The sequence below is a fragment of the Oncorhynchus mykiss genome, chromosome 7 (assembly GCF_057628025.1).
Source record: "Oncorhynchus mykiss isolate SJ-2025 chromosome 7, ASM5762802v1, whole genome shotgun sequence".
NCBI classification, from domain to species: Eukaryota; Metazoa; Chordata; class Actinopteri; order Salmoniformes; family Salmonidae; genus Oncorhynchus; species Oncorhynchus mykiss.
Window position 1 is genome coordinate 1 of NC_143028.1, and position 17,576 is coordinate 17,576.

General features: G+C 48.4%; 1 protein-coding gene across 1 annotated transcript; it reads right to left on the bottom strand.

Moving 5' to 3' along the window:
- Positions 1-1,008: 1,008 nt before the first annotated feature.
- Positions 1,009-17,208, bottom strand: LOC110527087 (transmembrane protein 47). Its single transcript, XM_090242242.1, has 3 exons — positions 16,760-17,208; positions 3,513-3,653; positions 1,009-3,163 (listed from the first exon to the last, which is right to left on the bottom strand). The coding sequence occupies exons 1-3, from the start codon at positions 16,983-16,985 to the stop codon at positions 2,985-2,987; spliced, it is 546 nt and encodes a 181-aa protein (XP_090098368.1). The 5' UTR covers positions 16,986-17,208; the 3' UTR covers positions 1,009-2,984.
- Positions 17,209-17,576: the final 368 nt, after the last annotated feature.

Here is a 17,576-nt window from a genome sequence, read left to right on the forward strand (position 1 = left end):
TCCGGCCCGCGAGACAAAATAAATACATTTATATATAAATATATATATTTTAAATTGTATCCCTTTTTTCTCCCCAATTTTGTGGAATCCAAATGGTAGTTACAGTCTTGTCTCATCGCTGCAACTACCGTACAGCCTCGGGAGAGGCGAAGGTCAAGAGCTGTGCGTCCTCCGAAACACAACCCAACCAAGCCGCACTGCTTCTTGACACAATGCCCTCTTAACCCGGAAGCCAGCCGCACCAACGTGTCGGTGGAAACACCGTACACCTGGCGACCGTGTCAGCGTGCACTGCACCCGGCCCGCCACAGGAGGCGCTAGAGCGCGATGAGACAAGGACATCTCGGTCTGCCAAACCCTCCCTGACCCGGACGACACTGAGACAATTGTGCGCCGCTTCATGGGTCTCCCAGTCACGGTCAGCTGTGACACAGCCTGGGATTGAACCCAGGTATGTAGACCGCTGCACCTCTCGGGAGGCCCCCGCAAATTGACTTTAACAAACAATTGATCCCATCCAAAAATGTGTCCCTCGAGCCAAAAATCCCGATGTGGCTCTCAAGCCAAAAAGTTTGCCCACCCCTGATTAGCCCCTCCTGTAATCTAATGAGAGGAAGAGACTGGCTATTTTACTTGCTTTATTGTGTTAATTTACAATGAGATGAATACTGATACATATCTCTACCACGGCATCTAAAACATGCCCTCTCTCTCTCTCTCTCTCTCTCTCTCTCTCTCTCCCCAACTCTCTCTCTCTCCCCAACTCTCTCTCTCTCTATCTCTCTCTCTCCCTCCCTCTCTCTCTCCCTCCCTCTCCCTCCCTCTCCCTCCCTCTCCCTCTCTCTCTCTCTCTCCCTCCCTCTCTCTCCTCTCCCTCTCTCTCTCTCTCTCTCTCTCTCTCTCCTCCCTCTCTCCCTCTCCCTCTCTCTCCCTCTCTCTCTCTCTCTCTCCCTCCCTCTCTCTCCCTCTCTCTCTCCCTCCCTCCCTCCCTCTTTCTCTCTCTCTCTCTCTCTCTCTCTCTCTCTCTCTCCCTCCCTCCCTCCCTCTCTCTCCCTCTCTCCCTCTCTCCCTCCCTCTCTCTCTCTCTCTCTCTCTCTCCGTCCCTCCAATCTACTCACACATCTCGTCAACATCTTCACGAACATCATTCAACAATTTACCCCTCAATCTACTGTAGGATGTCCATCAAAATAATAATATTTGATTTGTGTGGTTACATTTCATTTGGATTATTGTCGGACAAGTAAATGTGTTACCAGACATAAACTAAGCTATCTGTCTGTCTCCTCTTCTAGACCACGGAACATTCCTACATCGCTGCAAAAAACCTGACAAAGCTGTGATGAGACAGACCAGATAAGCTACAGACCAGTACCACATTACTGGGCTGTGTCCTAAACGGGCTTTAACGGCTCCCTGTCTGTCTCTGTGCTCTTCACTGGCTATGAAGACAGGAAGGAAACCTCTGTTTTGGAGTATTGGGACGTACCAAACCTCCTCTTTACCAAGATTGGGGTCAATTCCATTTCAATTCCAATCATTTTCAGAAAGTAAACCAAAACTCCAATTCCTCATTGAAAAGTATTGGAGGTCATTGGAATTGTACTTCCTGAATTGACTGGAATTGAAATGGAATTGAGCCCAACTGTAGCTAGCTATGGGGGTTCATACTTCCATGGAGATACATTGTAGTGGCATTGGTGTCCTGTGGGTCACTGGGTCTCTTCCTCGCCTTCACATGCCAAGCTACCAGTGTTGGTCATCCCAGTCTGTCTCTACCTACCAGTGTTGGTCATCCCAGTCTGTCTCTACCTACCAGTGTTGGTCATCCCAGTCTGTCTGCCTACCAGTGTTGGTCATCCCAGTCTGTCTCTACCTACCAGTGTTGGTCATTCCAGTCTGTTTCTACCTACCAGTGTTGGTCATCCCAGTCTGTCTCTACCTACCAGTGTTGGTCATCCCAGTCTGTCTCTACCTACCAGTGTTGGTCATCCCAGTCTGTCTCTGCCTACCAGTGTTGGTCATCCCAGTCTGTCTCTACCTACCAGTCTTGGTCATCCCAGTCTGTCCCTACCTACCAGTGTTGGTCATCCCAGTCTGTCTCTACCTACCAGTGTTGGTCATCCCAGTCTGTCTCTACCTACCAGTGTTGGTCATCCCAGTCTGTCTCTACCTACCAGTGTTGGTCATCCCAGTCTCTCTGCCTACCAGTGTTGGTCATCCCAGTCTCTCTGCCTACCAGTGTTGGTCATCCCAGTCCCTCTGCCTACCAGTGTTGGTCATCCCAGTCTGTCTCTGCCTACCAGTGTTGGTCATCCCAGTCTCTCTGCCTACCAGTGTTGGTCATCCCAGTCTCTCTGCCTACCAGTGTTGGTCATCCCAATCCCTCTGCCTACCAGTGTTGGTCATCCCAGTCTGTCTCTACCTACCAGTGTTGGTCATCCCAGTCTGTCTGCCTACCAGTGTTGGTCATCCCAGTCTGTCTCTGCCAACCAGTGAGAAGACAAGTCTGTTTTCCAGTCAGACTCATCCTAATCTCTTGTGGACAGACTACATAACATAAATGGTAGCTGGCACCAGATTTTCCTTCTGGGTTTGCCGAGCTTAGCCTCATCCTTATCCCTAAGGCCTTCTAAGTAATACTTGGTCGGTAACAGTGCTTCAGTGAGTCCTTGTCCCAGGGTTTGAGGACAGATAGAGTGATCTGATTGGTCAGTCTGTTATCTGTTAGTCTCTGACTGAAGAGGCAGTACAGAGCAGGGTACAGGGTACTGTGAAATCATCCATCCACCCCAGCACTGAGCCTCTGCCTGCTTCCACAGGAAATACTGTATGCTGACGTGTGTGTGTGTGTGTGTGTGCATCTCTCTGTGTCTACCTGTCTCTCTAGCGAGCATTAGCATTATACAGTATAGGATATGTATGACAGCCAGCGACTACAGGGGGGGAGGGAGGGGGGGTCACAGTGGTACAGTCCAGCAGGGTCAGTAGTAGTCTTCATAGTTCTTAGGGTTGAGGCAGTAGAGGATCCCCCCGCCGAAGGAGAAAATGGTAGCGCCCCAGGCCAGGCCGTAACCCCAGTTGAACTCGTGGTATATGCTCATGCTGATGGTCTCAGTGAACTTGATGGGGTAGAGGACCAGACTGCAGCCCTGCAACACCACTGGAGCAGAGGGAAACAGAGGACATCTCATACACATACTGTCTATTGAAGAGGGAGAGATACATGCATATTACGTATGAATTAACCGTCTAACAAGGAATATGATATCAGAAGATAGAGACAAATAATTGTGTGTGTGTGCCAGGCCATTTAAGATCTTGAATACAAGACATGCGTCAGTGTACTGCACAAGATGTTCCCAACTCAGGGGCTCATGCTTTATGAGGATGTAACAGTGATGATGGCTATTGGGCTTCCTATCAAGCACTTTGAGAGCCTGTTTGTTGATAGGAATTGTACATTGTACAGCAATGTTGTTGTGTGTGTGTGTGAGTGTGTGTGTGTTCACCTGCAGCGAACAGCATGACAGCGACAGGTCTGTTGAAGCGTCTCCGAGAGCCGATACACACTGACACCAGGACCACCAGGAAGGAGAGCAGGACCAGAGCAGCTCCACCTAGCAACAAGGACAGGGTGGCGATCTGCCAGTCTAGAAGAGAGAGAATACATATATAGTTAAGGAAAGAGGTAGAGGAGGGAAAGGAGAGGGGAGGAGCATACGAGAGATAAGGAGGGAGAAAGGGTTGGGAGACAGAGGGAAGGAGAGATAGAGGACAGAGAGGGAAGGAGAGATAGAGGACAGAGAGGGAATGAGATATAGAGGACAGAGAGGGAAGGAGAGATAGAGGACAGAGAGGGAAGGAGAGATAGAGAACAGAGAGGGAAGGAGAGATAGAGGACAGAGAGGGAAGGAGAGATAGAGGACAGAGAGGGAAGGAGAGATAGAGGACAGAGAGGGAAGGAGAGATAGAGGACAGAGAGGGAAGGAGAGATAGAGGACAGAGAGGGGAGGAGAGATAGAGGACAGAGATGGAAGGAGAGATAGAGGACAGAGAGGGAAGGAGAGATAGAGGACAGAGAGGGAAGGAGAGATAGAGGACAGAGAGGGAATGAGATATAGAGGACAGAGAGGGAAGGAGAGATAGAGGACAGAGAGGGAAGGAGAGATAGAGAACAGAGAGGGAAGGAGAGATAGAGGACAGAGAGGGAAGGAGAGATAGAGGACAGAGAGGGAAGGAGAGATAGAGGACAGAGAGGGAAGGAGAGAGAGGACAGAGAGGGAAGGAGAGATAGAGGACAGAGAGGGAAGGAGAGATAGAGGACAGAGAGGGAAGGAGAGATAGAGGACAGAGAGGGAAGGAGAGATAGAGAACAGAGAGGGAAGGAGAGATAGAGGACAGAGAGGGAAGGAGAGATAGAGGACAGAGAGGGAAGGAGAGAGAGGACAGAGAGGGAAGGAGAGATAGAGGACAGAGAGGGAAGGAGAGAGAGGACAGAGAGGAGGGGATATCAGGTGGTATAAACAAGAGGGAGCAAACAGCAAGTTGTCGGAGGGAAATGGAGCGAGGGGGGAGAGAGGGGGGAGAGAGAGGGAGAGAGGGAACAGCAAGAGAGAGAGAAAGGGGGGGAGAGAGAGGGGAGAGAGGGAACAGCAAGAGAGAGAGAAAGGGAGAGAGGGGGGAGAGAGGAGGGAGAGAGAGAGAGAGGGGGAGGGAGAGAGGGGGAGACAGAGAAAGACGGGGAGGGAGAGAGCGAATGAGGGGGAGGGGGAGAGAGAAAGAGGGGGAGAGAAAGAGGGTGAGGGGGAGAGAGGGGGGAGAGAGAGAGAGAGAGAGAGAGAGAGAGAGAGAGAGAGAGAAAGGGGGGGGGAAAGAGGGGGAGAGAGAGAGAAAGAGGGGGAGAGAGAGAGAAAGAGGGGGAGAGAGAGAGAAAGAGGGGGAGAGAGAGAGAAATGGGGAGAGAGAGAGAAAGAGGGGGAGAGAGAGAGAAAGGGGGGGAGAGAGAGAGAAAGAGGGGGAGAGAGAGAGAAAGGGGGGGTCAGATAGAGACGCTGACCCGCATCTCACTGACACACATCGTTGACTAAAGAGCATTGTTGGCATGTTATCAAAATCAATCTGCCATCATCTCAACCAACCCCACTAACAACATACAGGCAAGGCAACATCTACAACCCCACCAACAGCCACAACCCCACCCACAACCCCAACCCCACCCACAACAGCAACCCCACCAACAACTACAACCCCACCCACAACTACAACCCCAACAACAACTACAACCCCAACCCCACCCACAACCCCAACCCCACCCACAACAGCAACCCCACCAACAACTACAACCCCACCCACAACTACAACCCCAACAACAACTACAACCCCAACCCCACCCACAACAGCAACCCCACCCACAACCCCAACCCCACCCACAACAGCAACCCCACCAACAACTACAACCCCACCCACAACTACAACCCCAACAACAACTACAACCCCAACCCCACCCACAACAGCAACCCCACCAACAACTACAACCCCACCCACAACTACAACCCCAACCCCAACCCCACCCACAACAGCAACCCCACCAACAACTACATTCCCACCCACAACCCCATCTACAAACACACCAACAACTACAACCCCACCTACAACCCCCACCCCACCAACCACAACCCCACCCCCACCCTCACCTCCACTCACAACCTCACCCACAACCCCAACCCAACCCACCACACCACCCCCACAAAATAAATAGAAGAAGGGACTAGAAAAGTCAGTCAGTAATAAATGTTGGTTTAGTGAGGGGTCCAGCAGCAGCTGTGTACAGTAGTTATGGTAGACACTGTGGTCAGATAAGGACAGGAAATAGAGACGATCAATCTGTTACAAACAGCTGGCTGGGTTATCTCCTGGCCAATCATGGTGACTGGCTAGATTCTGTGAAGAGGAGGATGGAGAGGAGGCTGGAGGAGAGGAGAGGAGGATGGGGGAGGGGAGGATGGGGGAGAGGAGGATGGGGAGAGGAGAGGAGGATGGGGGAGAGGAGGCTGGAGGAGAGGAGGGGAGGATGGGGGAGAGGAGGATGGGGAAGAGGAGGCTGGAGGAGAGGAGGGGAGGATGGGGGAGAGGAGGATGGGGAGAGGAGGCTGGAGGAGAGGAGGATGGGGAAGAGGAGGATGGGGAAGAGGAGAGAGGAGGAGGATGGGGGAAAGGAGAGGGGAGGAGGATGGAGGACAGGAGAGGAGAAAGGAGGAGAGGAGAGAAGAAAGGAGGAGAAAGGAGGAGAGGAGAAAGGAGGAGAAAGGAGGAGAAAGGAGGAGAAAGGAGGAGAGGAGAAAGGAGGAGAAGACACTTAAAGATCTACAGGAGGAAAGCATGTACAGTTGTTCCAGCGATGTGAGTGAAAAACAACAAGAACTCAGGACATCATGATGAAACCTGAAGAAACAACAAGTGTTGTGGGTGTCTACCTTCCCTGCCCAGGAGATCCCCTCTTCTCAGTCAGACTGGTTTACACCAGATAAAGAGGGCCATTTCCCACACTAACTGTACCCTGTCCGTATGCATTAACCAGAGGCTGGATCCAAAATGGCACACTATTCCCTTTATAGTGCACTACTTTTTACCAGGGCCCATAGGGTATCCCATAGGACCCTGGTCAAAGGTGTGCCATTTGGGATGCCCTCAGAGAGGAGTAGCCTAACGTTGGAGGGGGTTATGTTTCATTCATGTTTCAGCTGTAGTCACAGTGTTCTCACTGTCACTGCTCTCAGCCAATCAGAAGACACAGCCAGCGAGTCAGCCTGGTTATAAAGAGGACCACGTGGTTGTGTTATGATCAGACCGTATGGTCAGTTGAGGAGTGAACCACGGTCACTGCTCTCAGCCAATCAGAAGACACAGCCAGGGAGTCAGCCTGGTTATAAAGAGGACCACGTGGTTGTGTTATGATCAGACCGTATGGTCAGTTGAGGAGTGAACCACGGTCACTGCTCTCAGCCTATCAGAAGACACAGCCAGCGAGTCAGCCTGGTTATAAAGAGGACCACGTGGTTGTGTTATGGTTGGACCGTATGGTCAGTTGAGGAGTGAACCACGGTCACTGCTCTCAGCCTATCAGAAGACATGGTTATTTCCAGAACCGGGGCTGAGGGAGTCATGCTGGTTAGATGGACTGTGTTTGTGTAGTGGTCCGACTGTATGGTCAGAGAGGGAGTGGACCAGTGGCAGGCAAGGACACTAGGTAGGGAGAATGGTTACAAGAGGGGGAGGGGGTGAGAGGGAGTGGACCAGTAGTGGACAAGGACACTAGGCAGGGAGAATGGTTACAAGAGGGGGAGGGGGAGAGACCACTGAGGTCTTCATGTAGTTGGTTGGTACCAAGAACTACAGACAGTAACATGTGTTTTGGTTCCACTTTAAAGAACTACAGACACTACATGTGTAGTGGTTCCACTTTAAAGAACTACAGACAGTAACATGTGTAGTGGTTCCACTTTAAAGAACTACAGACAGTAACATGTGTAGTGGTTCCACTTTAAAGAACTACAGACAGTAACATGAACAAAACCATTTAGACGATGGACTCAAAATGACTCTGAAGAGCCATGAAAGAAGCTCACTGAGATTCTTATTTTCAATGACAGTCTAGGAACAGTGGGTTAACTGGTCTAGGAACAGTGGGTTAACTGCCTGTTCAGGGGCAGAATGACAGATTTGTACCTTGTCAGCTCGGGGATTTGAACTTGCAACCTTTCAGCTGCTAGTCCAACGCTCTAACCACTAGGCTACCCCTTTCACACCTCAGTGGGACTTATTTAAAGGAAGGAATGTGTAGCTGCATGTGACTGCCTGGATTAGAGGCCTGGACATGTTTCTCATCACTCAGTTTAGTTATTAGAGGTTCTGACTGGTCACTTCTTACAGGGATTCACCTTTCACTGCAGTGGGCTAAACCAGGGTCACACAGAGTGGTTCTTGGTCGTCTTAAACTAATCTACTTTGTAACAACAGTATCCACCTCACACACATGGTTATGGGTTTAACAACAGAAGACACCTCACACACATGGTTATGGGCTTAACAAAAGAAGACACCTCTATCATGTCAGATATAGAGTTGAAAATGTCTTACATTTTGATTTTGCATCCCAACATTACACTTTATATACATTTGACATGAAAAAAAGTGTATTAATTATGAAATTATGAATAACATTCCCCCCATGAGGCCACTAGAGGGCGATTTGGTCATCTGACTACAGGAAAGGTATTAAAGATTATCCATACATTGCGTCTTAAATTGCCTGTAGTTTTGCACACATCCATGTGTGTGTGTGTGTGTGTGTGTGTGTGTGTGTGTGTGTGTGTGTGTGTGTGTGTGTGTGTGTGCAACATGCGTGTGTGTCCATGTGTGTGTGTGTCCAAACTGAAAAATTGGGCGTGCAAAATTATTCAGCCCCTTTACTTTTCAGTGCAGCAAACTCTCTCCAGAAGTTCAGTGAGGATCTCTGAATGATCCAATGTTGACCTAAATGACTAATGATGATAAATACAATCCACCTGTGTGTAATCAAGTCTCCGTATAAATGCACCTGCACTGTGATAGTCTCAGAGGTCCGTTAAAAGTGCAGAGAGCATTATGAAGAACAAGGAACACACCAGGCAGGTCCGAGATACTGTTGTGAAGAAGTTTAAAGCCGGATTTGGATACAAAAAGATTTCCCAAGCTTTAAACATCCCAAGGAGCACTGTGCAAGCGATAATATTGAAATGGAAGGAGTATCAGACCACTGCAAATCTACCAAGACCTGGCCGTCCCTCTAAACCTTCAGCTCATACAAGGAGAAGACTGATCAGAGATGCAGCCAAGAGGCCCATGATCACTCTGGATGAACTGCAGAGATCTACAGCTGAGGTGGGATACTCTGTCCATAGGACAACAATCAGTCGTATATTGCACAAATCTGGCCTTTATGGAAGAGTGGCAAGAAGAAAGCCATTTCTTAAAGATATCCATAAAAAGTGTTGTTTAAAGTTTGCCACAAGCCACCTGGGAGACACACCAAACATGTGGAAGAAGGTGCTCTGGTCAGATGAAACCAAAATTGAACTTTTTGGCAACAATGCAAAACGTTATGTTTGGCGTAAAAGCAACACAGCTGAACACACCATCCCCACTGTCAAACATGGTGGTGGCAGCATCATGGTTTGGGCCTGCTTTTCTTCAGCAGGGACAGGGAAGATGGTTAAAATTGATGGGAAGATGGATGGAGCCAAATACAGGACCATTCTGGAAGAAAACCTGATGGAGTCTGCAAAAGACCTGAGACTGGGACGGAGATTTGTCTTCCAACAAGACAATGATCCAAAACATAAAGCAAAATCTACAATGGAATGGTTCAAAAATAAACATATCCAGGTGTTAGAATGGCCAAGTCAAAGTCCAGACCTGAATCCAATCGAGAATCTGTGGAAAGAACTGAAAACTGCTGTTCACAAATGCTCTCCATCCAACCTCACTGAGCTCGAGCTGTTTTGCAAGGAGGAATGGGAAAAAATTTCAGTCTCTCGATGTGCAAAACTGATAGAGACATACCCCAAGCGACTTACAGCTGTAATCGCAGCAAAAGGTGGCGCTACAAAGTATTTGTAAGGGGGCTGAATAATTTTGCACGCCCAATTTTTCAGTTTTTGATTTGTTAAAAAAGTTTGAAATATCCAATAAATGTCGTTCCACTTCATGATTGTGTCCCACTTGTTGTTGATTTTTCACAAAAAAATACAGTTTTATATCTTTATGTTTGAAGCCTGAAATGTGGCAAAAGGTCGCAAAGTTCAAGGGGGCCGAATACTTTCGCAAGGCACTGTATCAAACTCATTCCACAGAGGGCCGTCTGTGGGTTTTCACTCCTCCCTTGTACTTGATTTATGAATTAAGGTCACTAACTAGTAAAAAAAACTCCCCTCACCTAATTGTGTATATCTTAATTGAAAGGAAAAACCAAAAACCTTGCAGACACTCAGCCCTCCATGGAATGAGTTTGACTCTCCTGTCCTCGGGGGTCCTTCTCTGACTGTGGCTGTGGGATGCAAACCATCACCATATTGTTTTACAGTGTTCATTCAGAGGCCACAAATAGACCAGAACCTTCTGAGGACCTCTCTCTGTTGGAGAGGAGCGGGGAGGAGAGGAGAGGAGAGGAGAGGAGAGGAGAGGAGAGGAGAGGAGAGGAGAGGAGAGGAGAGGAGAGGGGAGGGGAGGGGAGAGGAGAGGAGAGGAGAGGAGAGGAGAGGAGAGGAGAGGAGAGGAGAGGAGAGGAGAGGAGAGGAGAGGAGAGGAGAGGAGAGGAGAGGAGAGGAGAGGAGAGGGGAGGGGAGGAGAGGAGAGGAGAGGTGCAAAGAGAAGAGGATATTAGTCTGCCCTGATCCCAATCTGCCTGTCCTTAAAGAGAGCTAGGTATCCTTACCACACGGAGCGACCGACCCCGACCGCACCGCAGCGAATCATGTCTGACATGAAATATTCACCAGTGTGAAGAAAGTCTGAAAAAATAGGTCAGTCAAACTAGCCAGGCTCTTTAAACACATCCTGACATAGGAGAGGAATGATCCTGTCCTCCATTGAGGAAGGAGGGATGGATGGAGGGAGGGAGGGAGGGATAGAGGGAAGGAAGAGGGAAGGAGGGATGGAGGCAAGGAGGGAGGGATAGAGGGAAGGAGGGATGGAGGAAAGGAGGGAGGGATAGAGGGAAGGAGGGATGGAGGAGGGAGGGAGGAAAGGAGGGAGGGAAGGAGAGATGGAGGGACAAAGGAGGGAAGAAGGGATGGAGGAGGTAGGGAAGGAGAGATGGAGGGACAAAGGAGAGAAGGATAGAGGGAAGGAGGGATGGAGGAAAGGAGGGATGGAGGAGGGAGGAAAGGAGAGATGGAGGGACAAAGGAGGGAGGGAAGGATAGAGGGGGATAAAACAGCAGCAGCACATCACTGTGGATTGGTCATGCATTAACTGGAGAGTTTGGTGTGTGTGTGTGTGTGTGTGTGTGTGTGTGTGTGTGTGTGTGTGTGTGTGTGTGTGTGTGTGTGTGTGTGTGTGTGCTGGAGTTGGACTAGCACTGAATCAGATAGTGAGATCCACAGAAGAGATAGAGAGCTGTCATTAAACTATTAGAATTTTAATTGAATTTCTAAGTGGCAGAATCATCATTACAGAAAACCCCTCTGGTCAAAACATGGGATAAACTCTCTCTCTCTACAAAATGGTCTCTTACTGTTTCCACTGACTGATTTGTCTGAAACACACAAACACACCCTGTAGAGGGAGGGAGACAGAGAGAGAGAGAGAAATGGGAGAGCGAGAGAGATGGGGAAGAGAGAGGTGGGGGCGAGAAAGAGAGCGAGAGAGACAGAGAGATGGGGAGATGGAGAGGGAGAGAGACAGAGAGATGGGGAGATGGAGAGGGAGAGAGACAGAGAGATGGGGAGATGGAGAGGCAGAGAGACAGACAGATGGGGAGATGGAGAGGCAGAGAGACAGAGAGATGGGGAGATGGAGAGGGAGAGAGACAGAGAGATGGGGAGATGGAGAGGGAGAGAGACAGAGAGATGGGGAGATGGAGAGGCAGAGAGACAGACAGATGGGGAGATGGAGAGGCAGAGAGACAGACAGATGGGGAGATGGAGAGGCAGAGAGACAGAGATATATGGAGAGGGAGAGAGACAGAGAGATGGGGAGATGGAGAGGGAGAGAGACAGAGAGATGGGGAGATGGAGAGGGAGAGAGACAGAGAGATGGGGAGATGGAGAGGCAGAGAGACAGACAGATGGGGAGATGGAGAGGCAGAGAGACAGACAGATGGGGAGATGGAGAGGCAGAGAGACAGAGATATATGGAGAGGGAGAGAGACAGAGAGATGGGGAGATGGAGAGGGAGAGAGACAGACAGATGGGGAGATGGAGAGGGAGAGAGACAGACAGATGGGGAGATGGAGATGGAGAGGGAGAGAGACAGACAGATGGGGAGATGGAGAGGCCTGCCACAGGCCACAGCTGGATGAGTCCAGGCTGCACTTTCAGTGGATGAGAAGAATTTTGAAACATCATATACTGTCAAGAACATCAACATATTCATTTAGAGCCGAGACTGAAAATATAATATATGGCACTCAACAAATGTAAAGTACACCAGATAACAACATAAAACAACTGCAGAAACTGAATAAAATCTAGATCAACTATTTATACAAAATGTCTGAGAAATGGAGACAAATGTGAAAAGAGGAAATGTATAATTGTGAAAGTGACCTGACAGGACTCTGCGCTCAGAAGAGGGGTTCAGTCAGGCCCTTCACAGCCCTCTGGGAAAAAGGAGACCCCATCAGATCCAAACCTAGTGTGTGAATGTAGCACCCAGTTGCCCTAGTAACTAATCTCCAGGCATTTGCCCCACTGGGAATTTGCAGCTCAAAGTTATGCTGCCTGCTGTCTGAAAGAGGGCAAACGTGGGAATTCAACAAAGACTCATTTCTAGAAACCAAAAGCGGAACGAAAAAGCCCCAGCTGGATTGGTGAGCTGGCGTGGAAAAAAATCCCACGCTTCCCAAAGCGCATCTCCAATGAGCAAATAAAGTTCCCCCTCCCCAAAGAGTTCCTCCACGTGTCATCTAGTCATTCTGGAACAGTCCATATTCTAGTTTTAGATGATAAATGGATTCGTAAAGCTCAACTGTTTCACCGGGAGGTGAGTTTGCCAGCCAGGCACAGGGGTGGGACATGGCTGAGGCAAGAAAAATACAAATTTTAAAGTAAATATTTGAGGTCTGTCTGATCGAGACGCTCTGCTTTATTTAACACCACATTCAACCAAACAAGTCCTGCTCTGGTTTGATCTGGACTATGGCCGGGTTGTGTAGTCAGGAGCTGCAAGGAAGGACATAGGAGAGATATAAAGGACACAGGAGAGCTGTAAAGAAGGACATAGGAGAGATGTAAAGAAGGACATAGGAGAGATGTAAAGAAGGACATAGGAGAGATATAAAGGACATAGGAGAGCTGTAAAGAAGGACATAGGAGAGATGTAAAGAAGGACATAGGAGAGATGTAAAGAAGGACATAGGAGAGATGTAAAGGACATAGGAGAGATGTAAAGAAGGACATAGGAGAGATGTAAAGGACATAGGAGACATGTAAAGAAGTACATAGGAGAGATGTAAAGGACATAGTAGAGATGTAAAGAAGGACATAGGAGAGATGTAAAGAAGGACATAGGAGAGATGTAAAGAAGGACATAGGAGAGATGTAAAGAAGGACATAGGAGAGCTGTAAAGAAGGACATATGAGAGCTGCAAAGAAGGACATAGGAGAGCTGCAAAGAAGGACATAGGAGAGCTGTAAAGGACATAGGAGAGATGTAAAGGACATAGGAGAGATGTAAAGGACATAGGAGAGATGTAAAGAAGGACATGGGAGAGCTGCAAAGAAGGACATAGGAGAGCTGTAAAGAAGGACATAGGAGAGCTGTAAAGAAGGACATAGGAGAGCTGCAAAGAAGGACATAGGAGAGATGTAAAGAAGGACATAGGAGAGCTGTAAATAAGGACATAGGAGAGCTGTAAAGAAGGACATAGGAGAACTGTAAAGAAGGACATAGGAGAGATTTAAATAAGTACATAGGAGAGATGTAAAGAAGGACATAGGAGAGCTGTAAATAAGGACAGGAGAGCTGTAAAGAAGGACATAGGAGAGCTGTAAAGAAGGACATAGGAGAGCTGTAAAGAAGGACACAGGAGAGCTGTAAAGAAGGACATAAGAGAGCTGTAAAGAAGGACATAGGAGAGCTGTAAAGAAGGACAGGAGAGCTGCAAAGAAGGACAGGAGAGCTGTAAAGAAGGACACAGGAGAGCTGTAAAGAAGGACAGGAGAGCTGTAAAGAAGGACAGGAGAGATGTAAAGAAGGACAGGAGAGATGTAAAGAAGGACATAGGAGAGCTGTAAAGAAGCACATAGGAGAGATGTAAAGAAGGACATAGGAGAGCTGTAAAGAAGGACATAGGAGAGCTGTAAAGAAGGACATAGGAGAGCTGTAAAGAAGGACAGGAGAGCTGCAAAGAAGGACAGGAGAGCTGTAAAGAAGGACAGGAGAGCTGTAAAGAAGGACATAGGAGAGCTGTAAAGAAGGACAGGAGAGCTGTAAAGAAGGACATAGGAGAGCTGTAAAGAAGGACAGGAGAGCTGCAAAGAAGGACAGGAGAGCTGTAAAGAAGGACAGGAGAGGTGTAAAGAAGGACAGGAGAGCTGTAAAGAAGGACAGGAGAGCTGTAAAGAAGGACATAGGAGAGCTGTAAAGAAGGACATAGGAGAGATGTAAAGAAGGACAGGAGGGAGCTGTAAAGAAGGACATAGGAGAGCTGTAAAGAAGGACAGTGGAGCTGCAAAGAAGGACAGGAGAGCTGTAAAGAAGGACACAGGAGAGCTGTAAAGAAGGACAGGAGAGCTGTAAAGAAGGACAGGAGAGATGTAAAGAAGGACAGGAGAGATGTAAAGAAGGACATAGGAGAGCTGTAAAGAAGAACATAGGAGAGATGTAAAGAAGGACATAGGAGAGCTGTAAAGAAGGACATAGGAGAGCTGTAAAGAAGGACATAGGAGAGCTGTAAAGAAGGACAGGAGAGCTGCAAAGAAGGACAGGAGAGCTGTAAAGAAGGACAGGAGAGCTGTAAAGAAGGACATAGGAGAGCTGTAAAGAAGGACAGGAGAGCTGTAAAGAAGGACATAGGAGAGCTGTAAAGAAGGACAGGAGAGCTGCAAAGAAGGACAGGAGAGCTGCAAAGAAGGACAGGAGAGCTGTAAAGAAGGACAGGAGAGGTGTAAAGAAGGACAGGAGAGCTGTAAAGAAGAACATAGGAGAGATGTAAAGAAGGACATAGGAGAGCTGTAAAGAAGGACATAGGAGAGCTGTAAAGAAGGACAGGAGAGCTGCAAAGAAGGACAGGAGAGCTGTAAAGAAGGACAGGAGAGCTGTAAAGAAGGACATAGGAGAGCTGTAAAGAAGGACAGGAGAGCTGTAAAGAAGGACATAGGAGAGCTGTAAAGAAGGACAGGAGAGCTGCAAAGAAGGACAGGAGAGCTGTAAAGAAGGACAGGAGAGGTGTAAAGAAGGACAGGAGAGCTGTAAAGAAGGACAGGAGAGCTGTAAAGAAGGACATAGGAGAGCTGTAAAGAAGGACATAGGAGAGATGTAAAGAAGGACAGGAGGGAGCTGTAAAGAAGGACATAGGAGAGCTGTAAAGAAGGACAGTGGAGCTGCAAAGAAGGACAGGAGAGCTGTAAAGAAGGACACAGGAGAGCTGTAAAGAAGGACAGGAGAGCTGTAAAGAAGGACAGGAGAGATGTAAAGAAGGACAGGAGAGATGTAAAGAAGGACATAGGAGAGCTGTAAAGAAGAACATAGGAGAGATGTAAAGAAGGACATAGGAGAGCTGTAAAGAAGGACATAGGAGAGCTGTAAAGAAGGACATAGGAGAGCTGTAAAGAAGGACAGGAGAGCTGCAAAGAAGGACAGGAGAGCTGTAAAGAAGGACAGGAGAGCTGTAAAGAAGGACATAGGAGAGCTGTAAAGAAGGACAGGAGAGCTGTAAAGAAGGACATAGGAGAGCTGTAAAGAAGGACAGGAGAGCTGCAAAGAAGGACAGGAGAGCTGCAAAGAAGGACAGGAGAGCTGTAAAGAAGGACAGGAGAGGTGTAAAGAAGGACAGGAGAGCTGTAAAGAAGGACAGGAGAGCTGTAAAGAAGGACATAGGAGAGCTGTAAAGAAGGACATAGGAGAGATGTAAAGAAGGACAGGAGAGCTGCAGCTGGCCCAGAACAGAGCAGCACCTCTTGCCCTTCACAGTAAACAGAAGGCTAATATCAACAAGATGCATTCCAGTCTGACTTGGCTTAAAGTAGAAGAAAGATTGACTGTGACACTTCTTGTTTTTATGAGAAATATTACTGTGATGAAAATACCAAATTGTCTGTATCATCAAATAACATATCGTTCTGACTGACATGCCCCACCATACAGTATTGTATAGAGCCATGGTTACACGGAACCCCCCTCCATCAAAAATGTACCAAGCAAAACATCTTTAAAACAACACCTCACAACACAACGCCCCTCCCCTACCTGACCTAAATAATTGGTCTATGTAAAATCATATGGTTGTCCTGAGTGGTTTACAGCACAGGTCCTTGTGTATTTCTACATTGATTTTAAACGGATGTCATTCTGTCCCCGAGCTGCTCTGGTCTGTTTGGAGCCCAGGAAGAGTAGCTGATCCAAATCAAATCCTAAAATTAGCCTGTCTGCTTAGTAAATAAAAGCACAAACAGAGACTGTCTTCGACATAAAGAGAAGCATCCGTTCTGTGTGGGCCCGCCAGGGAGCGGAGAGGTGCTTGTGGAAATCAGCGTCAAACAAATGACGGAGGGACGGAGAAGAAAGGAGCAACGGGCAGTCAGAGAGAGAGAGACTCCCACAAGAGATGCTTTGTCATGGCGACAGGACTTAACTGAATCTCCGTAAAGGCACAACTTACTGCACCTATGCAGACTATACACCAGCCTCTCAATTCCCTCTTTAGAGCATCAATATCATCATAGGTTAGACTATGTATGAATGGAAACCAATAACCACAAACAATGCAAGGTGAATCCTGCGCTATAATTAGTTGGTTAGGCTACAGATGACGGCCGCGCCACTGGTTCTCACCCACCTGCCTCCAGCGTGCTGTTGCACTGCCAGATCTCAGACGACGCTGCTTTCCAGCACGCCTCCCACAGTGAGAAGCAGTACTGGTCGTCGGCGGTCACCCATGCCGGGCTCATCACGGCTCCAACGTCTAAGCACAGCGCCAGGAACACGCACACCAGTCCCACCAACTTCAAAGGCGTCAGCGCCGAGACGCGCACCTCCTCTGTCTCGCTAACAGACGAAGACATTGTTGCAGGTTTCCGCTGACTGGGAGACTCGCCAGGGCGTTATGCTGCTGTCTGATGTCGCGTTGTGGCGTCTAGAATTCCCCCAATGATCCGTGTTTACATGTATAATCTAAAGGAGTCACTGGAGATGAGAGAGTCTGGGCTCCCACCGCTACCGCTCTGCCGCTGCGCTGTAGCTGCTGATGATGATGATGCCAGTGCAGCGCACCGGCGCTTCCGTTCCAGTAGTGACGTAATGACATCGCTGCCTGAAAATTCTCTCCAAGATACACCGGGTCTTCAGGGTCTTTTTGAGTCTCTCTCTCCACAAATCGCTGGTCTTACATTAGAAAGTGAAAGCTGGCAAGGGAAATCTATGATTGTCTCTGCATCAGTGATAGTGACAGTGTGATAACAATCACTCCATTGACAGGCCAGAGACTGAAGACTGCTGACTCCATTGTTTTTAGCCAGGGGAGGAAAGGCACTGCTTCAGCATTAAGACTCCCAAAGACACTGCAATAAACATGCACTCACTTCCAATTAGACACACACACACAGGCAGAGAAACAGGTTGGCAGGCAGGCAGCCAACAGACAGACAGGCAGGCAG